This window comes from Scleropages formosus, chromosome 22 (assembly GCF_900964775.1).
Source record: "Scleropages formosus chromosome 22, fSclFor1.1, whole genome shotgun sequence".
NCBI lineage: Eukaryota > Metazoa > Chordata > Actinopteri > Osteoglossiformes > Osteoglossidae > Scleropages > Scleropages formosus.
The window spans coordinates 24,415,067-24,441,092 of NC_041827.1; the positions used below are offsets into that span (position 1 = coordinate 24,415,067).

The window sequence follows — 26,026 nt, forward strand, 5'->3', positions numbered from 1 at the left end:
CTCTCAAAGCAAATTACAATGTTAAGTTACTTACAATTACTTACCCCTTTATAAAGCCGGGCATTTTACTTGAGCAGTCTGAGGTAAGCACCTTGCTCAAGTGTACTGCAGCTAGAGGTGGGATTCAAACTTGCAACTTTTGGATCCAAAGAAACAGCTCCAATCACCATTCATTTATACTACATTTATATCTATTCATTTAGCAGACATTTGAGTCCTAAAGTAACAGCTCTAAAGACTACACAGTGCTGCCCTGCAGTAATTTACATGTATTCATTTAGCTGACACTTTTCTCCAAACAACTTACAATGTTGGGGTTATAATTATTACAGTTATGCACTCTCAATTATTTACCCAACTATACAGAGGGGTCATTTCACTGGAGTAATTTTAGGGCAAGTACCTTGCTCAAGGGTACTACAGCTGGCAGTGGGGATCAAACCTCTGACCTTTGGATCCAAAAGTAGCAGCACTAACCACTACATTACCAGCTGTCTCCTGTGGTTATTGTTATTATTTTTTTATCTATTTACATTTATTCATTTAGCAGACACTTTTCTCCAAAGCGACGTACATCTCAGAGAAAATATAGTTTGTACATTAGGAGAAAGAGTGATTATAGTTGCAGACATGTGATTCTTAAGTACAGTTAGTTTGTTACTTTCCACTTGATGCACCAATGTTCATTGCACGAGTAGGTGCATAAAACCCAGGATATACAAATCCTGATCACCTTCCTACTTTTTTTTTAATGTACACAAATATTTACATATAGTACAGGAGTAGCGACTGTTTAAAGGCTTATCTGGGGATGATCGTAAAGTTACGCTGTATGAACATTTAAACCATACATGAGCTGGAGAGATCTTGGGCGAAGTGAGTCCGGAAGAGGTGAGTTTTCAGACCCTTTCTAAATGTGGACAGAGTTTACCCAGCTGAAGTCTCTCAAGGTTGGATCGAAAATTAGATTTGTTAATGGTCGCCTTCTAAGTTGTTTCACCTATTCTCACGTGGCAAGCTTTTCGATTCTGTTTTCATAATTACTCACTCCACAATATGTAACCACAAGAAGATGTTCTAGTTATGAGCTTTAACCACTAATAATGATATGAAACCCTTTGCTCTCTGCCTCTTTCTGAGCCACTCTTTCACAGTGCTTGTGACCTCAGGTCACAGCTGAAAGCTGACTGGGCCTCATTCTTTCTTCACCTTTATGCTCCTTATTCTCCCATTTTTACCTCAAATGTTTTTTTTTTAAATGTTTTTTTTCTGTGTTTGCCTATGCCATTTTTTTGTTTGGTCTTAACAATACTTTGTAAGTATTTCCTGTTTAACTCTTTCACTTCCTGTTTTTTTGGTACTTGGAAAAATATCAGCTCAGCGAAGCTAGAATGCAGCTGTGTTGAGGTGGGCCGAGCCTGGCAGGAGGTGGGCGGTGGGACATAATTTTGGAGCGTGGGGGTTAGGGCATTGAGCTGTGCTGTAATATGGGGCAGCAGTTTAACATGTACTACAGGTACTACAACCAGGTACTACAACCATGAATTTAACATTGGACACAGTGGGAGGGCAGGGGGGTCACCCCCAGGGCTACAAGGTGATGTGACCCTAATCATCCTGAAACAGGACTCTTACATTCAGCACACAGGTCACAATCAGGTCAAATGTATGTATTGAAGACTGTGCTGCTGCCAAAGGCATGATTATTATGCAAGTAAATTGTGCCAGGAGGGACTCTGCAGTTATAGTTACATACACCTAAAATTGGTGTAGTAAAATAAACTGTTATATAGAGTAATAAAAAGCTGGGTAATTTATTATAAGCGGTATAAAAATCATCTGCAAAGCCCACCACTTCTCCTACTACTGCCACAATGATGACAACGATGCTGATAATGGTGATTTTCTTCTTCTTCTTCTTCTTCTTCTTCTTATTATTATTATTATCTCACTCATACCAATTGTTCTGGTCAGGAGCCTATACCAGAATCCCTGGGCTCAAGGCTAATAATAATAATAATAATAATAATGTCTGTATATATTTCAATCAGTGCAGATGGGAGTGGTTAGTGCTATAGCTTTAATTTTTTAAAACAAATAGCCATTTTCATGTATTAAGGGTAAATATTTGAAAGGGAATGCATCGGGTTCTTTCCCTTGGCTCAGTTTTCTTCGAAGTACTGCCCTGGAAAGTGAGCAGGGGTTGCCCCAGCCAGCAGACAGAATTAGCAGGAAACCCTGCAATGTACATAGGGTATAATGACTGATGCCAGATGGGCTTCTAGCCTTTCCTTCCCAGTATTCAATATGCACTCACATCCCATTTTCTTTTTTGGTGATGGATAGTGGGTATTGTTTCCGTCATGTTTCCATAACATTCCTACATTAATTATTGTACATTGAAATAAAGGAAGGAGGTAGTTGACTTCATTTTTAGATGGAAATGAAGGGTAAGCATGGTGTCCTGTTAATTAAAAATAATATAAAGACACAACACTAATCAGTGTACATTTTTTGAACCCAGAATTATGGCAGGTGAAAGGGCAGTTGGATGTGCACATGCATTCCCAAATGATAATGTGGTCCCTGTGTGTGGGTGTGCATTCATATGTGTGTGTGTGTGTGTGTGTGTGTGTGTTTCCATGTGCACGCTCAGACACCACAACCCAACAAAGTCTTGCTGGCACAATATTGTCAAGGGATTGTATTTCTATGAATTGCTTTGCACCCAGCAGAAACGGGAAATTAACTTGTACTTATGAAAGATCTGGGTGGGTTTTAAGTGCTTGACTGGTTGCCCATTTATAGAATATATTGTTATAGTTACAGTAAACCACTACATGCTTAGGATTGCTTCTCTTGTACAATTCTCCCTTACTTCAACTACTGCTCTTGTTTCATCAGCATAGCAGCTGAAGTTATGCATAAATAAATCGCTCACACAGTTTATTACTTACGACAGTTCCAGTTTTAGTGGCAGTTGTGTTACTGGTTTTAATTTCATATTAAGAGCCTAGTCATTACAGTGCCTGGGCACATATGTAGATCACTATCAAATCGGTAAAAACCAAAGCTGATTCCTTGTAACAAGGATGAGTAAAAAACAGAGGTAAAATCCCCTGATGTTCCTCAGTGGAGCCTGTGTTTGACTTTCTTCACCAAGAGGTGCACAGGGGTGATGTTAGTGGTGTATGTAGGGGTGCCGGAGTACAGTCTGACAGCAGTGTTCAGGCCATGAAAAGGCTCCTCTGAGAGTCTCCTGGAGACGGCCCCCCACCAACCTCCTCCCCCCTCAAGGGACCCAGCACTGAACTGTGCTCCTTCGTCTTTCATCTTCTGTCTTCGTCTCCCCCAAACTCCGTTCTGTGTGGCGAAAGCTTTCGCTCCGTTTGATTCTGTTAATTGCATTTGGTAAAAAAACAAATACTGCCGGGAGAGAGCAGCGGTGGTTTGCTATACCCAGACCCATAAACCTCTCAGGAAGCTGAAATAAGAGGCCCCCACAGGCTCCTCTGAAGGCCTGCTCTCTGAGTTGGCTCTTCTCGCTGTATTTTTGTGGTTTCTTTATTAGCTGTATGTCTGTATATGTGTTTTTTTAACCTTGTAAGGTCACCTTTGAGGGAAATGTCCCCACAAAGGTAGTAAAGCCTCGAAAAATTGGCCTCCACAGATGTTTCTAAAGATTAAATGCTTTTTTGAAACTATTTTTAAGAATTAAACACTTATATGCTTTTCATGTGTAGATCAGAATCGTTTATCTCATTTAAATGGGACTCAGCGTGAAGTCTCACATGTAAGTGTGTGTGTGTGTGTGTGTGTGTGTGTGTGTGTGTGTGTGTATGTGTGTGTGTGTGTGTGTAAGGTGAAAGAGGGACAAAGTGTTCATACTGGTGACAGGAGACTCCAGAGAGAATAACATGGTCAGGCTACCCTGATTCTGGGCAGTATTTCTCACAAGGCATCAAGGCATATCTTGGAGTGTTGCACTATTAGCAGTTTACATTTTACATTTATATTTATTCATTTATCATTATTATTATTATTTTTATTTTTTATAGAGCGCTCTTCTCACATAGTGACACAGAGCGCTTTAACACAGGCATACAGCAAGAAAAATTGATACAAACAAAGAAGACGGTCAACTAATGGCTACCATAATGAAGAACTTATTACAGAGCTACAAGTATACCTACTGGCCACTAGGGAAAGGAACAAAAACTCCCAACTGAAGGTTGAGGGAGAAAAAAAACCTCCGGGGGTCCACGGGCCAGTGGTTGCCCACCCCTCCTGGGCATTCTAGAAAGTAACAATTTGTAAGCCAGTGTGTAACAAGTAATTATAATGTTGGTAAATGACATCTTGGATCCCCAGCTCGGCATGGAACGTCTCGATCGTCACGGCAAATGGACATCATCCTCTGTCAGCACGAGATTCGTCTGTCACCACTGGCCAGCCTCCTCAGGTCTTATGTAGCGAGGTGGTGCTCAACGAGAAGATAGGACAGAGTTAGTAATTTGTTACTTCAGTAAATTTAAAATGCATTTTTGTAAAGGTGATAAAATAAACAACCAAGGCAGGTCGAATTACATTATGAGGTGGAATGCCTGAGTGAACATATAAGCCTTAAGTCGGGATTTGAAAACAGAAACAGACGGGGCATTTCTGACAGTAACTGGTAGACTATTCCACAGTTTAGGTGCTCTAGAACTAAAGGCGCGACCTCCTACTGAGGTCTTATTGATCACAGGTACTTTAAGGTAACCTGCATTCTAATGAACGGAGATATCGTCCTGAATATAAAAATTAATGATCTCACAAAGGTAAGCCGGAGCAATGCCATGTATTGCCTCATAGGTCAAAAGTAGGATTTTATAATCAACTCCATAAGAGACCGGGAACCAATGGAAGGATTTAAGTACCGGTGTTATATGGTCATACTTCCTAGTTCTAGTAACAATTCTCGCAGCAGCATTTTGTACCAACTGTAGCCTGGATACAGTCTGGTACAGACAACCCGACAATAAAGCATTACAGTAATCCAGCCTGCTGGAAACAAAAACATGAACCAGTTTCTCAGAATCCCGTCTACAAAAGGAATCGCCACATTTTAGCTATGCTTCTTAATTGAAGGAAGCACAACTTAGTCAAAGCATTTACATGCGATACAAATGACAGCTTTCCATCCAGCAGGACACCCAAATCCTTGACACAATCGGTACGCTTGAAGGTAATACCATTTGTTGTAAAGATTGATGTGATTATGTCGAGAGTTTTTGCATCACCACCCACCACAAGTACCTCTGTTTTACTGGCATTTAGAGGTAAAAAATTATTACTCATCCATAATTTTATACTGGTAAAACAATTAGCTAACGACACCACATGTGATGGATCATCAGGCTTGAACGATACATAAAGCTGTGTGTCATCGGCATACAAATGGAAATTAACATTGTGCTTGCGAATAATATCACCCAGTGGTAACATATAAAGTGAGAACAGTAACGGACCCAACACAGAGCCCTGTGGCACACCATACTGAACGTAGTAGAGATGGAGGGGGGGCAGTCGTCAGATTTCAATACAAATTGTTCACGGTTAGCTAAATACGATTCAAACCACTTCAGAACAGTAACTCTTAGTCCAACCAGGTTTCCAAGTCTATTCAGTAGGATACTATGGTCTACAGTATCAAACGCAGCACTCAAGTCTAGTAACATAAAAGTAGAAATCTGACATCTGATCATCATCAGAAGAAATGAGAATATTAACAACACATTTAAGTGCCGTTTCATTGCTGTGACCAATGCGGAAACCAGACTGAAATTTTTCAAATATATTATGACGATTAAGATATTTCACAGTTTTGGGAAGCTACGTTTTTTCTGGAATTTTGGATAAAAACGGTAGATCGGAGATCGGTCTATAATTACATGGGTTATTACAGTCCAGATCCGATTTCTTTAGTAGGGGTCTAATAACGGCGATTTAAGGGCTTTTTTTGGAACACAGCCATTCGATTTAGTAAAGACGTATTAACAATATTAACAATAGGTTCTGCAAGCACGGAAACTGCGGCTTTCAGTAATTTAGTGGGGATTGGGTCTAAAGGACAGGTAGTACTTTTCATAGAGCGAATTAGCACGGTAATTTCTTCTACAGTTATTACGTCGAAGCTGCTGAGATGGTGCGGACAGCTAATATCATCGTCAGAAGCGCTTATGTTTGCTAAAACCGAACTAGAGGGCACTATGGATTTGCGGATTGTAATGATGACGTATCATGGTGGAGACTAAGGGGTTGCTCCGCCCCCTCGATGCTCGCTCCCGCGCGCGTAGGCTGATATACTTGGCCGTGTACACATTTTGTGCCTCGCACGTTTTGGAGATTACTTTAATGTTGTTTATTTTATTGTAAGGACAGCTGTGTGAAATATGTCATCCATAGTTGCCTACAAGATATTAAAAAGAAGAGCTTCCTTTTGTCCGTGTCCGTCTGGATTTATATAATTATACGCCTTTCTGGAATCCACGTGAGGATCTGGGCTAACTCATTAGCCGGATCGTTACAGGATATTCACTAATTTATTATTGAAAAAACGACATAAATTCATCATTAGTAATAATGGTAGCAGAAATACATTGTTTATCTTTGTGTTTACCAGTTAAGTAAGCGATGGTATTAAACAGGAAGCGAGGCCCGAGGGTTCTTGTGATTTTCATCAATTAACTTTGTGTAGTATTCGGATCTGGCATGAAAGGCGTCTTTTTATATTTTTTTAGACAATCGGACCAGGCTACATAATAAACATTTAGTTTAGTTGAACGCCATTTACGCTCTAATTTACAACACATGATTCTAACTTTATTACACGAGTTGATTCGTTGAACCATGGCCCATGGCGAGTTTCTTACAGTTCGAGCAGCAGAATCAAGGGGGAATTTTACCACCAAATTATAATCTAGACTAGAGCCATCTTCTGATCAATAGCTACACTCGTTCCAAAATCCGAGCTTCTAATATGATTAATAATTTTAGCAGTAGTACTGTCATCAATACGCCGCACGATTTTGGTGTTACTGTTGTCCGACGGCACGGGCAGGTACAGATCAAAGGTTACTAAATGATGATCTGAAATAGCCTCGTTTAAAGGAATAATGTTAACATGATGAACATCTACGGCGCCGTAGGTTATGACAAGATCGAGCGTATGGTTGCGGGAATGAGTAGGACCGGTAACAACTTGGGACGCTTTTCTCCAAAGCGACGTACATCTCATAGAAAATACAATGTGTTCATTACAGTACTAGGACAAAGAGACATAGCCTCAGATGTGTGACTCTTAAGTACAGTCAGTTTGTTTCTTCCACCATATGAACTGACGTTCATCACACGAGTTGGAATAGACAATTCATTCACCTGTCATGTATTGCCATAAAAATCTGATTTTCTTGGACACAAGATTTTATGTCTTGCATGATCATTAACATCTGAGCAGCCTAAGATGCTCTGAGAGGTTACTGTAGTAACGCCTACTTTTACATGATCTTCTCTTCACAGTCTCTCTTTCTCTCTCTTGCTTTCTCTCTGATCACATTAAGTCACTGGTTATTAAAATCCCGCAATATGTCTCCTGTCAACTGTTGTTCCAGACTGTGGTTGCAGGGCTTGTATGAGTCACCAGGTGTGTCCTCTCTCACTCTACATATGTTCCACCAGACTCTACTTGGTTCCTGCCAGGGATGTGCTGTTCAGACATTCCAGCAGTAAAACGGACACAAAGCATCTTGCTCCTGGCTCGTCTCACCGACCAAAACACAAAATTTCCTTCTCGTCTTTACCACACTTGACTTACATGAGGCTGTCAAGTATCTGTTAACTGTCTTTTCTCTATGTTGGTTGGGAGTCTTTTATCTGAACTTGTTGATTTAATTGTTTTCCACTGATTGCTCATGAATAGTGAAAAAATTAGATGTCGTATTTAATGAATTAATGAGCAAATTACATCTTTATAGTCTCTCCTTTTCAGACAGGCATCGTCGATCCCCCAGATTCACTCCAGTTCTGACACCCGTTGGTAACTAGTATCAGCAGTCATAACATCTCTCACAGTAGAGACAAACTTTCATGACTTTATGCTGTAGTGTGCCTTCAGATATTCTACAGTTAGGCAACAAACTTAAGTGTGAACATTTTATTTCAATGATATCAACATGGATAAATTTGAAAATTTTATAAATTATATATTTTCATTTTGGACGACATGGAAAAATCTGATGAATTTATAGTATCGACAAATAATCTTACAGCTACATGGCACCGAATTTCTCAGATCAGAATGTGCCAGTGTTGTGTCCACATACTTTCCCCGCTAAACATTATTACTATTATCATTTATTTGTTTACAGAAGCTGAAGCTCTTCTTCAAAGCAGCTTGCAGTGTTAAGTGAAACTTACAGATCTTATATAGTTCATATACGGTAGCCAGAAATTATTTCACCGGAGCAATTTAAGCTTGAAGAATTACCTTAACATTTAGGTGGGAACTGAACCTAGGTGATTTCCTTGCATTGTACCGAGGGCTCTAACCAGCACGCCACCTGCTGCTCTGGCACATCCCTTACATTATTAGAGAGTACTGGAATGTTTTGTAGTCTACTTTCGTTCTGACGGTAAATATGAGGTTAAAACACACAGAAAAAGTCACAATTTCACATGTGAACAAATGGACATAGTCTACACAAAAGCCAATGGGTACCACAACCCATAGGAGTCCCCTTGCCACTCAAGTGCCAGCTCCGAGCTGAACCATTCCTGCAGAAGAAAGCATCCTTTTTGCCCACTCCCCGGCCCCGACGTTGGCAGGCCGCTTATTATTTTTGGGAAGAGGGCTTAAATGAAGTAGACGGCCATTTTGTGCTCTCAAACCCAGGCCAGGAAAATATGAACCCTGTTCAGCTTCAGGGTGCTGGTCATGAAAGCAGCACAGTCCAGAAGTGAAGGGCTCCTTCCACGGAGCTGCAGGGAAACACTCTTCAGAGCAAGGATCTCTGGGAATTCTCTAGTAGATCATAATGATGTGACAGGTACTTGCTGAAAACTGACTTACATTCTGCTGTTACCCTATTTTTGGTTCCTCAAACCGCTTCGTAGCTAAATGTGAACAAGTCAAAGGCTGTTTCCTGGAGCCCTCAGCTGTATGTGCATCTGTGCGAAGGTTCACCCTAACCCTGTGCCGCACATTTTGCTCTGGGGTCGACTGATTGCCTTCCCTTCCTCTTCCTTTCCCACTAAAGACCTGCTGTCCTTCCTCTCACTTTACTCACCACCTCCAAAAGAGCAGAAGCAGGCAAAGTGGAGAGAGTCCTTGCGTGTAGCTTCAAGCACTGTGTGCAGGTGTGTGGACAGGAGTATGCATTTGCATTCATTGTAACAGTGTAAGTGTTTTTTTTTTTTGTGCCTCTGTAACTTGTGACTGTCCTGGCACGTGGGCCTGTGTGTGCAAAGCTAAAACACCCTACTCACCCAGTGCTCTGAGCTTGCTGTTTGGGTCACTGCAATGCAGTGTAGGGTGTGAGTCCCACAAAGGAATTTATTCAGAGAACTACATGAGTCGGGGGAAGGGCTGCATATTGCCTTGTCTGCAACCCAAAGAACTGGTCTGGATTGCATCTCAAATGCCCTTTTTGGGGATGAGGAGTACTACTAAATGGTGGTGAGACTGCCTCATATTTCTATTCAAAAAGGTACAAAAATGATCAGTTGATTGATGAGTGATTGACTGTCAGGTGATCACGGTACAAAGCAGAGCATTAGATAGGTACAGTACTGGACTAGAGTGAGATGGGGGATACTCTTTATCTTAAAAAAATCAATTTGATATGTGACTATGGAATTAATATTTTCTTTACATTCATTCAGCTGACACTTCTCTCCAGAGCAACTTACAAGCTTACAATTATTTATCAATGTACACAGCAGGATAATTTTACTGAAACAATTTAGGGTACTTTACTCAAGGGTACTATAGCCAAAAGTGGGGATCAAATCTCCAACTTTTGGATCCAAAGGCAGTAACACTAATCACTATGCTACCAGCTGTCCTGTTTTCTGTGATCCCCCAGTAGCTACACATATTTCAGCACATGCTTTCTATATATTGCAGGACTTAAGTTACTGTAGTTCATGGTTCAGTTCCCACTGAAAGACTTGAGGGACTGTCCCCAGCTGGCAAGTTTCCATGTTCTTTCTACCGCCTTCCTTTTGGGTTCCTACGTAAGAATCCCCATAATTCTTCTACAGAAACAGGTTTCAGAATCATTAGAATTTGTGTGCTTGTAGCTACTGTATTATCCTCTTTTAAATAAATATTTAAAAGTGCTCAGATTTTCTTTTTATATAAGAAAGCAAAATTTAAACAGAAAAATACTATAAAACATCAAATATGAACATAGCAATAAAAGTGTTTTTAGTTAAATAATTCAATTCTGTTCATAAAATTGTCTGAGCTTCAACAGAAATGCACCTTGTGGTGTTGGTAATATAACTCTATATTTATGCTGAAAATACACAAGTAAAACCAGCTTACCATCAAGGCATTTTGGTCTTTACATTTCATACAAAAAAAAAAAAAAAAAAAAAAAATCACTTTTATATCAGGTTACTTTCCAGTATACTGCAGTGAAAGACATTTTTAAAACCGAGCAAAATTCTTTGTATTAAAATCAAATTTATTGTGTTAAAGTGGAAAGTAAGACTCACACCTTATGTTATACAGCACAAGAGCAATGTCTTGGCAAATATAAGTCAGTGTTTGCTTTTCTTAAGAGAAATAAAATAACAATACCCATGTGTTCTGAAAAAGAATAAAGAACAGAGTGAAAATAAATTACCAATATAACAATAACATTAATAAAAATAATAAATTTCTGAAATTAAGATTTATAGTTTTTTTTTTGTTTGTTTCCTTGCTTCTCATTTTAAAGTCCTTTAAAAATAGATGAAGTCCAGCATGTATATATTCATGTGTCACAATGTGAAGGATTCCTGTCCATTTCTCTTGGCATGTCCTCATTTATCACCTACATTTGCAGTAATATTCACAGTTCATACACATGTGTGAAGGCAAAGCCTTGATCAAAAGAAGGGAGATGAGGGGTGGGTGCATCAGTTCAGTAGATGGCATTTCATAAGAGGGAAGAACAGCACAGTCTGTCAATTTGGTACCAAATAAACAATTAAAAAGCCATCAGCATGGCATTCTGGATTCTCAAAATCATCTTTGCAAGAAGTTGGATGAAAATTCTTTAAAAAAAAAAAATATCAATGGTTCCTTTTGACTTATGTAATTCTTGCCATACAAGAAAAAAAGCAGTCATTATCCTCTTGACTAAGCCAGGAAAGTCTGCACCCTTTGCAATAAAGCCTGCCTCCATTAATCCACAGAGTAAAAATAAAAATCACCCTACTTCTTCCAATTCTCCTTTGATATCTGATGAGGAAGCAAAAATGAATGAGTGCCAGTCAAACAGTGGCAGTACAAGGCTCGGGGTTGCTGTCAATGGTGTGAAAAGGAGGGGTGAATTGGCGTGGGCGTGGGCAGCATGTGTGTGGCATGGCTGAAGGGTGGCAGGTGACCCATATGGGACATGTGGCCAGTGAGGGCGGCAGCACTGAAGGGCGACGCCTTGTCATGCATGCCCTTCGATAGCTCCTCAAAACATTCTGAACCACGCTTGCTCTTCTTGGACTTGTTTGACATTTTGCGATTCCGAGTCTGAATGCCTTCCTTCTTCATGGTTAGCGGTCGGTTCACCTGCAAAAGCATGAGTATTTGTTTAGAAAGTACCCTTATTTTTGGTAATTCAAAAGGCATTACTTATACATATTAAAAAATACTCAAGATCCACCCCACACATTCTCTCTAAATATGTGGCTGAATCAAGTGTCCCGCTTTCTTCCGTTAAAACCTGCCCGATGAAATATGTGGCTGAATCAAGTGTCCCGCTTTCTTCCATTAAAACCTGCCCGATGAAATATGTGGCTGAATCAAGTGTCCCGCTTTCTTCCATTAAAACCTGCCCGATGATTCAGATGAATTCTGGAAGTCTTGGTCGCCCCTTTTGGAGCTTCTTAGAACCCACTCTTGCTAAATATTGTAACCTTTGTCAGTGCCCTTTATTACATGTATGAATCTATTTTAATTTTCTTTGAACACCATTTCTGCCTTTGAGCTCTTATAATACACACACACACACACACACACACATTTTCAGAACCGCTTGTCCCATACAGGGTCACGGGGAACCGGAGCCTACCCGGTAACACAGGGCGTAAGGCCGGAGGGGGAGGGGACACACCCAGGACGGGACGCCAGTCCGCCGCAAGGTACCCCAAGCGGGACTCGAACCCCAGACCCACTGGAGAGTAGGACTGTGGTCCAACCCACTGCGCCACTGCGCCCCCCCTCTTATAATATAAATATTCAATTATTTTTCTTTATTGTGCAAAAAATATACAAGATTGAAACAAGTGTGACCAACTGCTAAAAAGTAATTTAATGGTGAAAATAAATAGCTAGAAAAGAGTCCTCACACAAAATCTGTCCTTTTTTGTTTTGTTTCAGGGATCTGACACTTATTCCGTGTGCATAAGTTTGGAAGCCACCCTAAATATGCTTCAATGGCAGCCCCACCCTCCAGACTCTCCAGAGGAACAGTCCTCCATTGAAAAAAAACAAAATTATGTAAAAAAGGAGGAAAAGCGGCACCCGCGTTTAGCTTGACTGGCTAAGCAACCTTTCACTTCCACAATCAATGCAAGCTGTCCACCCACTTCTACCCAAGGGTCTCCTGCTCCGTGGGCACGCTCTGGGATCTTACATTGTGAAGTTTGTAATAGAGTCCACAGGCATTGCACACTGGGTCCCCGTTCCCGTTGCGTCGCCACAGGGTGGTTGTGGTCGTCTGACAGTTGGCACAGCAAGTGCCTGCTCTTCTGGCTGCAGACTGGGGAAGGAAATAATAATTCAGTCTACATTTCAGATTTTATATGACTTACACCGTTACTGGACTTTTAGGCCTACACCAATTTGCATCATTTGCACTTCTTTATCATTATTAACCTTTATTTTCCTGAGCCTTTCGTCCACTGGCTCACCCATTTACATGGTAGGGTATTCTGTTGTCACTGTATCAATTTAGCATAAATACCTAGATCAAGAAAACTACAGGGAAGAGTTGGACTAGCAGCAGAAACCTGAGGGCTGCAAGAAGACAACTGCAAAGACTGCAGAATGCCTCCAGATGAATTTCTCGCTTGAGGAAAAGAAACGTCCCATTCAGCCCCCCTGAACAACATACGCTTATGAGTAAACATATGAGAGCCATGTGCGCTTTGTGCACAAATGTCTAATTTCTGGCCTTTTGTGCTTTTCACACGTTTTTTTTAATGAAACCCAACAGCAACCGCATTTTAAGTGCGTTCAACAGCTTGCAGAATGTTGCCTGGTTATTGGTCTAATCACAAATATATACATTTATGTATGTTTAATTGGAGGGGGTGCGGTGGCGCAGTGGGTTGGACCGCAGTCCTGCTCTCCGGTGGGTCTGGGGTTCAAGTCCCGCTTGGGGTGCCTTGCGGCGGACTGGCGTCCAGTCCTGGGTGTGTCCCCTTCCCCCTCCGGCCCTACGCCCTGTGTTGCCGGGTAGGCTCCGGTTCCCCGTGACCCCGTAAGGGACAAGCGGTTCTGAAAATGTGTGTGTATGTTTAATTCAGTTTAAGAATGTGTTCATCTTTTTCAGCTGAAACAGAAGGCATGAATTGCTTTATACTGTTCCAGACCATTTCGAATCTAAATGAATGGAAGGGTCCTTATTAACACAGGATATATAGGGATTTAGTCATTTTTGTACTTTTTCCCAGTCCCTGTACAAAGTGAAACACAGAATCAAGATGCAGGTGAAGTACAGTACTATACACGGCATGTTGACGGACGCCGATGCGCTGTGATGCGGTGGAAACGGGGTACAGTACAGTGCTGTACTGGATTCCCGACTCCACGTGTTAATATGCACTTGAGGATCAGTTATTTACAGTAAATGAGAAACATACAATGTGAGGGTACTCGCCTCGGGCGAGTTTACCTCTCTCCTCCCTACAATTCATAGCTAGAAACACACACGGTGCTGCTGCTCGCTGCTGAATCAATGAAATCTATTTCATCCAACTTGGACACTGATCAGCTTTAAATAAAAACACAAGTGTGGACCAGCAACAATAAAACACACGGTTCATTGCGCTACACATCGACCTTGACAAATAAGGGAGCCTGAACATAAATCCCATTTTATTTCATTTTTCAATTCCCCTGACTCTCCCCCGTGCCCCACCCCACCCCCTTTCCCTGCATGGTCTTTCTTAACACATAATCGGGTGCTTCGCTGTTGCCATAATAGCTTTAAAGTACTACATGTGACAGTGCGGCGAGCCGAGGCTATACAAAATTCAGCCCGGTTTGCCTGAAACGGAAAAATGTGTGGGCCCCGTATCCTTATCGGTCCAGGGCAGATATCCGGATAGGAAACAACTGGATGGCCTTTGAAGGAGCCCTCAAAACAGCAGGGCTGAAAAAGTACAAAGTGGCGGCCAGTGGCTCCATGGAAAACAGCAAGAGGACGGGCTGCTTTTCAGAAAGGGGACAAATCAGAGCAGCAGAAAAGGACAAATAAGGCGACTGTGTGCCGTTCTCAACACTGCCAAGACATGTGGCGTAGGCTTTCTTTGAAAACAAAGCAATAAAGAGAATAATAATAACAATAATTAGTCATAGCCATAGTAAAACAATATATAGATGAGGCAGGATAAATTCTCCCTCCTAATTTTACTTTCAAAAACTTATCACTAAGTCCTTAAATTCATTGAATGTTGCTTTGTCTCTCTCTCTCTCTCTCACCCTCTCTCTCTGAAACACACACACACACACACACACACACACACACACACACACACACACACACACACACGTCTACCTTACAAAGCTGGGGGGAGGCCATACACAAAACACAAACAGCAATGGTGTGACCCTGTACATAGGCTATACTGCACTGCTTTTCATATAACAGTATTCTGTAAAAATATAATCACATATTATTTGGACTAAAATAAGATTGGAATATGTAAATTTATTTTTTTTTAATGTTGCACATCCGAGGAATATATTGCAAATATTTACATAAAAAGAACTGTGAGCAGCATTTCCTATGCTTAGCACTCACCATTTTATTTTATCTGGTGGTATTACTCTTCAAAGCAAATGCAAGTAATCACAATCTCAAACTGTCTGAAGGAGGCATTTATTCTTGCTTTCAGTCTTGAAATATAGGGTTTAACTTGTGTCCAGGATTTACTGCAATGAAATACCAATGATCTCTTTAGTTACTTACCTAAACTAAAATTAAAACCGACATGTTTAATAAGCAGTGCCTAGAATATATTCAGATCACAAACAGTCTGAAGCCACTTGTCCCGAGCAGGGTCACAGCAAGCTGGAGCCTAACTCCGCAACACGGGGCGCAAGGCCAAAGGGGGAGGAGACACACCCAGGACAGGATACCAGTCCATCACAAGGCACCCCCAGCGGGACTTGAACCCCAGACCCACCGAAGAGCAGACCTTGGCCAAACCCACTGCACCCCCTACCCAGATTACACTTAATTAAAAAGTACATCATATTTGTGAATAATATTTCCATGGGGTTTGCTTTTAATAGGAAAATTGAGAAAACATACAAGCACTAAATGATTTAGTTTTGCGACTGACATGTTTATCTTATTAAACACAGTCTAACGGATATTTTTACTTAAAGCGCTGCCTGGTTACTGCTACTGCAAGTGAATCACATGACAAATTTGTTTCTTTTTCCAATGGCTTACATGGTTTTATTACATTTCCTATTAATATAATTCATAACTAAATAACAGTCTGCTTTGTGCACTTTGCTATTGCTGAGGGTGGTTAAAGCTCATGTTTTGGAGTAGAACTTTACATAAATTACTTTCTTCTTGTTTCATTGTGAGTTCAAACGCAACACATTGAAACCATTCATATGATGTGTTCAGGAACTAACAAAGAACCTTTATAAAAAAAAAATCTCTTGGTTTTTAAGAATCCCTGAAAGTACAATGAATTCATCTGCAGTTCTGGATGTGTACATCATTTAGGAGACAACTCATCTCCCTCCCAGCACTGTGACTGAAACACTTCCTCATGATTTTCTTCTAAACTGTGATACTCTTATAGCAGCTGTTATACCAAAGAAGGTTAAATATACTAAAACACTGTGACAATTCAAGGATTTTTGGAGTTCCAACTGGGATGTGTTTGCAGAGTGGCAGTGATAATAAACCATGCTCTGGTTCTGGTATCAGTGACAGTATCAGAAGTAGCAGCAATAATGATAGCAGTAACAATCCTAATAGCAGCACTATTGTATCAGGCCATGTAGGAGATCACTGAGGGTGAGTGTGAAATACAATTCCAGGAAGCTGATAGGGAAAATATAACTTTCCTGGAATTGTGCTAACGGTCTCTACTTCAGTTCTTACTTGCCCTCCCCAGCAGAAACTGAAGGATTTTGTACTCACCAGTCTGCGTTTGGGCTTGATGAGGGGTCGATTTTGGCCATTCATCTTGTGATAGAGGCCGCAGGCATTGCAGAGGTAGTGTCCAGTGCCATCCCGTCGCCACAGGGGTGTCGAAGTGGCTCCGCAGTTGACACACTCTCGCCCTTCTGAGTGATGAGACATATATAAATGTAAAAAAGTAAACACTGACATGTTCTAGCCCAATGAACAAATCAGATAGCAGTAGCATGTAGGAGGGAAAAAACAGCATAATGAGATATAATTTCAGTGAAAATTTCTGTATAGATTCAAGGTTCAAAGAGGCAAACACTACATATGTGAGCTCCACATTAAAAATATGTTTAGTAATCTGGAAGAAACTACACTAGTAGAATGACATTTGTAATAATAAAAACTTAGCTTTTTTGGAGACCTGGAGAAAGGATGGAATTTCAGAAATTGCTATATTATGACACATCGAGCAGGCCTCATGGTGGCTGTGGAGCCCTAGGCGGCCCCTCTGTGCCTAAGGCCGATCCTGATAATAATTATGACATCTGTCTGCACTGACAGTGTTAAGCAGTGTTGCTGGAACACAGACACTGAGTGCAGACACTATACAGTATGTTGATACCATCAGTTCTCATGGAAATCAACAAAAGATGGGTTTAAAAAGATGGTGCCTTTGCTCTCAGCATTGTATTCTAACAAGAAGCTCTAAGTGATTCTGATGTTTGTTTTTTCTTTCATATTTAGTCAATGGTTAATAGAACAGAGTAAAGAATTTGCTTATACAGGAGTGCTTAAGTGTGCTTAACCCTTTGTGTCTGGTACAGTAAATTGTCTCAGAATAGTTTGTTTGACTTGGTTGTATCAGTTATTGATGTGTAACTTTACTTGGAAACACTGGTTTGTTTTTTTGAAACTGTGCCCCGTGAAGATTGGACTGACAGCTTGTTTGGTTATTTCACTTATTCATGTTTAAGTGAAGACTTGTAAAGTGCCTGAAGTTTAAAGCCCAAGAAGTATTACTGTTTTAACACTGAACAATGTATCCTGCTTTGCTTCAGTGTACATCTTGTTAGAAAACAGAAAAAATTTAAACTTATTTAATCCACTCTAATTACCAGTTTAATAACGAATTCAGAGGAATCAAACAGAACTGTTATAAAGCGATGTTGATTTAAGTAGAGCTAAAAAAAAGTCCAGAAATACATTACAACTGAGTAAAAGTAACTCTGAATGTTACTCCTGAGTTTAACTGCTGATTGTACTATACAGTTTATACATAATATCCTTAAAATGTAAAATACAAAATAGAAGTTTAACCCACTTTTCTTTCTTGGTTAATCCAAATTTTACAAATAAATCCTTTGCTTTTTAATTTGCAACCTACATTTGGATATCAGCCACAAGTATTGTTATCTTGGACAGCTGGTGACAAACTTTACAATGTCCTATGATCCTTTCTCAGTATTTATATATTTACATTTATTCATTTAGCAGACACTTTTCTCCAAAGCGATATACATTTCATAGAAAATACAATGTGTGCATTACATTAGCAGAAAGAGAGAATATATACTGTATGTGTGTGTGTATATATATATATATATATATATATATATATATATATATATATATATATATATATATATATATATAATATATGTGCGTGTGTGCGTGTGTGTGTGTGTGTGTGTGTGTGTGTGTGTGTCCGAAACTGCTTGTCCCAAGCAGGGTTGCAGCAAACCAGATATATATCTATAACCGGATATATACACTGTACACCTCTGCTTCCCATCAAATTTTTTTTTAAGAAATTATTTCATATGTGCATCCTCTCTTTAAAAAAATGCATTCCCCAAAAACCACATAGATTTCTTTGATTGCTTAAGACAACGAGAATGAGGTGTTTCTTTTATAGGCAAGCGGTACTCCAGCTTTGGGAATCGGTAAAAATTAGGGTTATGGTCTGGAGTCTGTACGAACAGCAGCTTTCAAATAGTGATAATGAGGGACAGGGTGTGGGGAACTAAGAGTGGCTGCGGAGGTCATGGTCACTGAAACTGGGAGCACATTAAAGTTCAAGACATGTATTGAAATAACCCCTGAAATAAAAGGTCACAGCTGCATTTTGACTTATCAACATGTAGAAGTTAATGGCATTTGCCAATAATTGCTGAAAATTTTTTTCTGACCTTTTTCTGGTGAAGGCAGTCCACAGAAACTACCGAGAGTTGTGCGGGTAGCATTTTTCAACATTTTAATAATGAAACTAGACAAAGAATAAACATGTGCAAATACTACAAATGTATATTTTAATGCTGTGATGATTTTGAGTAAATATGTCTGCATGTTTTTAATGTTTAAACATGTATTGTCCACTATAATATACTGTTAAAGCATATAAAACATGTTCAAAGGCATTTGTTAAAAAATGCATTTTTTGGAGTTATATCACAAAAGTTAATTTACATTTAAATCTGACCAGCCATTAGGTCTCTAATTTGTAGGAGTGTATTTTGCTTTTTTCAGTAAGTATGCAAAATTAAGTGAAAATGCAGTTACAAATGATTGTGTAAAAATGTATAATTATTTTCTTCTGTGCAAATTGGTTCGTGTGCGCTCAGCTCCTGTACGGACTGTGCTCTACAAGAGGAGCTTCGTGACCCAGAGGACATGGGGAGGGGGCCGAGAGGAGGGCTGCACGGGCCGGGAAGCGAACAGGATGCAGCGGGCGACGGAGCGTCGTGACTCGGACCCTTTCAGAGTGAAACGCAGAAGCGTAAATACTGTTCCACGGTACTTTTACAGTGATTTCTAATTAAGCACATAATCCAAAGAAAATATTCGAGTAAACACGCTGAGATTACAGCAATTTGAACTGTTGTAGTAAAATCAACAAACTTTAATTAAAACTTCACAATAAAACACCCGAGGTTGTGAAAACTGTTTACATTGATTGTCTTGATGTCTGCATACCTAAAATTTTTACAAAATCATTTAATTTCTTATGACGACCATAAACGCGTGACATAATTATTGTTTCAAAGTTTCTACGCGGCTTTTAAACTTGAACGTTTTCAGATGTCATTTGTGTGTCTATAATAAAACGCGTCGCAAATGTGTCACTTAGGGATGAGTGAAAGTAAAAAATAAGTATCGAAATTAGCTACGATGAAACAGCCTACAGCTGATTTTTTAAAATAAATAAAAAAATATATGTGCGCAAATGTTGTGTCTTTTGCTCGTTACTTGTGTAAAGGCTGAAATCCAGCAACTAGAGTCTGACCCGGCTGAGACTCTCGAGAGGCTCCCGTTCGCGCACCGTTCGTTCTGCGTCTTCGCAGCCTTTTCGAGAAGAACAAGTGAGGAGGAGGACCGCGCACGTGGCCGCGCGTCGCGCGAAGCGAACTTAGCTCACCTGAGGACGAGCGCGCTTTATTTTTACACTTGGCCGTGAAGCTCGACGATCCACTCAGCAGGCCGCCCGGGTGGAAGATGCTGCTGCCGTAGTCGTGTGGGGCAGGGAGCGGGTACGTCGGGTACGCGGGTATCGGGTGGTGCGCAGAGGGCGTCTGGCCACCCATCGCAGTGAGGCTGCTGCTGCGCAGTGCGCCGCATCCTTCCATTTTCATCCCGTCCGCCAGCGACACCTGGTACTTGATGGAGTCCTTCTCGTCCATCCTGCTGGAGGGGGCGGAGGGGGAGGCGGCTCCGGGATCCGGGGACACGTCCTTCGGAGGAGTCGGGGGGAAGCTGTAGAGGTGGTGCGGGCTCGAATGGGACGCTGGAGTGAGGGAGGACACGGGGGCCGCGCTGGAGCCAGTGCTGCAGGAAAAGCCTGGGCTGGCCGGATGCAGGCCAGCTTTGCTGAAGTGGCTCACCGCCCAGGCGTTCGGGTGGTGGGCGGCGGACAGGGCCCCCTTGCCGCTGTCCAGCCACGGAATGCCGGCGTTGTGGATGAGGTGTGGTCGGCACACTTGGCTCCCTGCGAGACGAGCTATAGAATAAAACGGAGAGCAGTTGCTTTCACAATTGATTGAAAAACAGAAAGAATAATAAAAACTTGCTTTTTTCCCCCCAGAACCCGATGATAAAGAAAATCGATACCGACAAACTCTCCCAGCAGCTAAGCCTTTGTGTAAATAATAATATGTCAGTAATTACAACCGTGTGTGTCTATGAATGACACGAGAGAGTCTGACTGGGGATCACTTTCTCACTCACCTGTCGACGGAGAGCTGTGAAAACGCAATGCCGACATTGTTCTTCCAGCACACAAGAACTGAGGCGAGGCGATACACAGTAGAGTAACGTTTACTCTAAATGCTACAAAGAACTCGACTTGACATATTGGAAAACGTCGCTATTTTAACACAGCACAGAAAACAGTAAGTAGCAGGAGAGAAAATGTCCACTCCCACTTCGCGCGACTCAAGCGCAAAAAAACACCGAAAACTTTACTCGGGTTTTGCGTTTTGATTTCATATCCGGGAAGTGCCTTTCTCTTCTTTTATTTTTTCTTCAGGAATTCCAAGGGACATGTGCTAAATGACTTGTTGGCCACTTCCTTTCTCTTGGTGACAGTACCTTGAAATCTTATTTTGTTGTCGTCTCACTTTTCCTTTGCTAAACTGTGTTTATTCATGAAACCGGTAACAGAGCCGTTACAAACACTTCCCACGAGACAGCTCTGTGCGCAGTGCAATCGGATGTTGTTTGCTGTCCTGAAAGTGGAATAATTCCTTAGGCACAACACTGGAAGGCCCCATTATTTAACATTGCCTTAGTATTTTATTTAAGTCTCATAAACGAATTAATGAAAATTGTTTTTCTACGCGGGGGGCGCGGTGGGTTCGACCGGGTCCTGCTCTCCAGTGGGTCTGGGGTTCGAGTCCCGCTTGGGGTGCCTTGCGACGGACTGGCGTCCCGTCCTGGGCGTGTCCCCTCCCCCTCCGGCCTTACGCCCTGTGTTGCCGGGTTAGGCTCCGGCTCCCGGCGACCCCGTATGGGACAAGCGGTTCAGAAATGTGTGCGTGTTTTTTTCTACGCTTACTACACAACACAGCAGAGATCCGTGCTGCCTGAGTGCGATGGTCACGATTTCACAGCTGTTGAGAGAAAAAAAAAAAAAAAAAAAAAAAAAAACTAACTTGAACGCGACAGCGAGCCGATACAACCGTCGGTGTGTGTGTGTGTGTGTGTGTGTGTGTGTGTCTCCACGCACTGCTTCACTCATTTAAACCGCAGTTTCATTTTTAAGGGCAGTTTTAGGAAACCTCGTGGAATCTCGGCGCATCGGATAACAGAAGTCAGTGCAGATAAACACAAAAACTGTCATGTTTGCGCTGGTACGAAAGAGGAGGACACAATGTGTAAACAACATGCACACACTTAGTAACCATACGGAACTCTTCAGTATAAGTATGACCTACCATGGGCTTGGCTGTACGACACTCTGGCCCGGGAAGTGGGATAGTAAGGGTTTCCTTGAGAGTCCAGGTGATTCAGAAACACGTCCACCTCCTCCGGCGGCAGTAACTGGGCCATGGGCTCCATGTAGTTGTGTGTCAGGCCCGGGTGATGTGTGTCCGGGTGCTGGCCGTTCAGAATCGCGTGGTGATGCATCCACCGAGACTGGTCTGCGGCCACTTCCATCTCCAAGCGTTCCTTCCCCCCTCGTTTAGAAACAATGATTTTCAGAAGAGTTCCAATAAATCGTATTGTCTTTCTCTTACAGCAGGCCTTTTATGTCCTTTCACAGTTCTTTTTATCTCCTTGAAAATACTCCTAATAGTCCAGAAATGATAATGGTAATAAGAGAAATATTGTTTCCTTGTGTCTCAATACGGAAATCCACAATCTTGTGTTTTCCTGAGCCCCAACTGACACCTGTAATGAAACCAAAACGAGATACAGCAGTTACTCTTCTAGCACGTAGTTTCGAAAAATATGGCTGAGCACGGGCCACTGCACCTTGAAATACAACAACAGGGAGTCTTCTTGTACGTGTTTGGTAAACAGTGCATGAAAAAAAGATTTAAGTGTATGAATACAGACCCAAAATACTCCCACTCACCCCCCTTTATGAAACCTACTAGATCAGACACCCGCTCATTCTAGGAAGATCAAAATGCATTGCGCTGTTACAATGTAACTACAATAAACTTGATACTAATAGAGGCATGCATAATTTTAATTCTGAAAAAGTAAGTTTGGCACTTACTGTAAGTCCAACGTAATTAGTTCCAGTTTTTTTTCTTTTTTTTTTTCTAAATTTATTATTTTTTCAGTAAAGCTCCATCTGAGAATGTTAGTCCAAAGTCACGACTTCACACTTTCAACTTTTTTTTAACACGTCGGACTGTATGCTATTTCATATTATGATAAGCATATAGGCTCGTCTCGTGTGCTGCCGGTTGGGTAGCTTCACTCTATTTATTAGAGTCATGCATCTGCACGCTGTGTCAGAGCTGGCGCCAGTAAGTTCCCTATCGCGCAAGAAGGGGCGGGGCGAACGTCAAGATAATAACCTCATTCTAGCCAATAGGAACTCGACCATGCGCCGATTGGCTGCCCGTTTTGCGGAATTAAACATGCTGTTCGGTCTTCGGACCAAACGCTGCGACGCGGACAGCGGGGCGGCGTGAACTTTTCAGCCTTTGAATAACTATCGAGCTCATTTCTCTGAAAATGATCTTCTGAATTAATTATTTTGCCAAGAATTTAACCCGGAACAGACAGATTAACGCATTGGTCCGTCAACGGGAGCAGATAAGCAAATTAATTGATTTTAATGAACATATTGGAAAGAAGGCTTACGGTTAAACCACACAGGTACACCTTCTGTTCACCTTTGATTACTCATTATTATTTGTAAGAATTCGAGTAGGCTGAGCCGTGCATGCAACTGATATAACAAAAAGAGAAAACTGCTTTTAAATAGCCAATTGTATCCGAGGAGCTTTCCATTATGTGTGAAAGAGAGATCTTATTGTCTTCCTCACTTTAATTGTTTGTAAATGGTGGTCAACGCATTGCACCTAAAAAGGTTTCATTGTGCACCATTCAGAGTATCAGAGACTCTTTTACATCTTAATAGACAAAATGTCACTTGGCGGCGCAAACAGGGCGTTAGCGCTTAAAGAAAGCGATTGTTGGCTATTGAGCTGCAGTTAGTCATTCTTGTTCTGAAGGTATCTGATGACAAGGTACGAAACAGAGAGACAGAGTTTCGCCAATTAACCTGATTACAGGTCATATTAAATTCGCTATTTTACTACTCAAGTTTAGAGTGAGTATGCTGAAAATGTTGAGACGGACTTTTCAAAATAAGATATCCCTTTTTTGTTCTTTTCCCCGGTGGTCAGTGAGTAGGCATGCTTACAGCTCTACAAAAGTACTTTGCCATTAGTCGACTGTCTTCTTTGTATGTTTTTTTTTTTTTTTTTGCCTTCTCTTGTGCCTGTGTTAAGCGCTCTATTAAAAAATAAATTGAATTGAATAATAATATAAAAACTATTCATAATAATAACAACAACAATACTAAGAAGAAGACGATTATTCAAGCTAAACGATATGCGAGGGCAAGTGGAGCAGAAAATGTTCAAGAGCAAGTTAATGATGATGCAGGTAGAGAAGAAAACTTAACTTAAAATTTAAACTTAAATCATACTTCCGTTTTCAATAGTGCGCTCCTATTGGACTACAGCAAATATAACTTTTTTTCCATTTATTATTTTTATACAGGCTGTCAAGCACACATTTGAACACAGGCTGCGGGGCACTGCAGTAACACTTAACCAGTGTAAATTATTCAGGGAACCTGCTTGTCCGGCCTGTTGCAGTGTATTTCATGTCACTGTGAGGTAGGACGTTCGTTTCGGTGGAGAGCAGCGAAACTCCACAGCCACCCCCCACCCCCTCCTTGTGCGCTTTCAGGTGAAAATTGTAGCGCCTTAGGTTGGCCGTAAATTGTTGCAAATTTTACAGTTAGCTGACCTTTTTTCTCCAGAGAGTCATACACTGCTAAGATACTTACCCATGAACTATTCACCTATAGAGCTGGGTAAGTAATACCGGAAATACCTTGCTCAAGGGTACTACAGCAGTATGTGAGATTCCAAACGTTAGGAAGGCAGCAGCGTTAACATAGGTTTTCATATGCGTGAGCCTGTATAACTTCTTCCAACATTAGTATTGCATGGAGTTTGCAAGATTATTTAGCATTACAGATTTAAACCCCACTCCTGCTGCAGTACTACAGTACCTTTGAAGAAATTATTTGTTGTGAATTGATAAAGGATACGTGCTTTATAATTTGATAAGTTATTGTAAAGTTACTTACGTAACACTCAACGTTAACAGAGATATCAGTTGAATACCAACCAACCAATGTCTACAGCCGCTTGTCCCGAGCGGGATTGCGGGGGAACACGCCCCCAAACCTGCCACGCCACCACACCCGTCCCATGTCAGTTGAATAATAAAACCAAAAAGTAATATCAACGTAGACAATCTAAATAGGACACAAAAAAGTGGCGTTATAGTGAACTTTAAAGCTTAGCGTTGACTGAAAAAATAGCATTTGGTGCTTCTTTACTGCTGTTCACAGTGAGCTGGGATCCCAAAGTGAACAGGAAATACTTGATGTAAGACCCAAAGTGAAATGATTGACACGTGGTAATTGGCGGGAACTCTGGGCCCAGACAGGCTGCCGCTCTCACGCCGAGTTCTGATGTCATCACGTCTCACAATGACACAAATTCTTAGCCAGAATGACGCACCAACAAGCAATGTCTGTTACATCTCAGTGGATGGGCTTGAAGAATGCAAATTCATAAATATCACAAATTCACTGTAAATATCAAAGTGCATTCATGGAGAGGGGAAATCTTGAATGAAGGAATAAAATTAGACTTGGATGCAGTGTACCAAAGTTATCCTAACTATTTACATAATTTTCTGGCTAAAAATGTAAAGAGTCAAATAATATAAAAATGCATTGCTGGAGATGTATGCACAAAGTCAATTTCTTCTACACCAGGTCTGACCACAGCAGTGCAGTCTTATGATACAGAAGGCCTTGTTTTGTTAACTAACTAAGGAGCTTTGAAAGTAGCATGAGCCTCAGTTCACCCATTAATAATGTGCCAAATGGTCTGTATCATTGTTGTCCTGAAGGATACCTTTATCAACTGGCAAAAACATGCTCTATCTTAGGGTTCAAAAGATTACTAATCATGTTAACATCCTATTGCAGTTAACACTCCATGCTGAGGAGATACGGGTTTTCCCAGCAAAATGCAACCTGCATCAGTGTAACACTACCGGAATCGTTTACTGTCGGGAGCAGGTCGTCAGGGGTATTGAATTCCATGGATTGTCACCATACAAGC

The 26,026-nt window shown here is 41.2% G+C and overlaps 1 protein-coding gene across 3 annotated transcripts; it reads right to left on the minus strand.

Moving 5' to 3' along the window:
• Nucleotides 1-10,988: 10,988 nt before the first annotated feature.
• LOC108923372 (GATA-binding factor 2-like) lies at nt 10,989-23,072 on the minus strand. Of its 3 annotated transcripts, none has more exons than XM_018734054.1 (6): nt 22,855-23,072; nt 22,064-22,520; nt 20,050-20,628; nt 16,644-16,786; nt 12,882-13,007; nt 10,989-11,815 (listed from the first exon to the last, which is right to left on the minus strand). In XM_018734054.1, the coding sequence occupies exons 2-6, from the start codon at nt 22,284-22,286 to the stop codon at nt 11,558-11,560; spliced, it is 1,329 nt and encodes a 442-aa protein (XP_018589570.1). In that variant the 5' UTR covers nt 22,287-22,520; nt 22,855-23,072; the 3' UTR covers nt 10,989-11,557. The 3 variants fall into 3 exon arrangements, with proteins under 3 accessions (XP_018589570.1, XP_018589569.1, XP_018589571.1); XM_018734053.1 differs by having other exon boundaries at nt 16,644-16,789; XM_018734055.1 differs by lacking the exons at nt 22,064-22,520; nt 22,855-23,072 and adding an exon at nt 20,856-21,109 and having other exon boundaries at nt 16,644-16,789.
• Nucleotides 23,073-26,026: the final 2,954 nt, after the last annotated feature.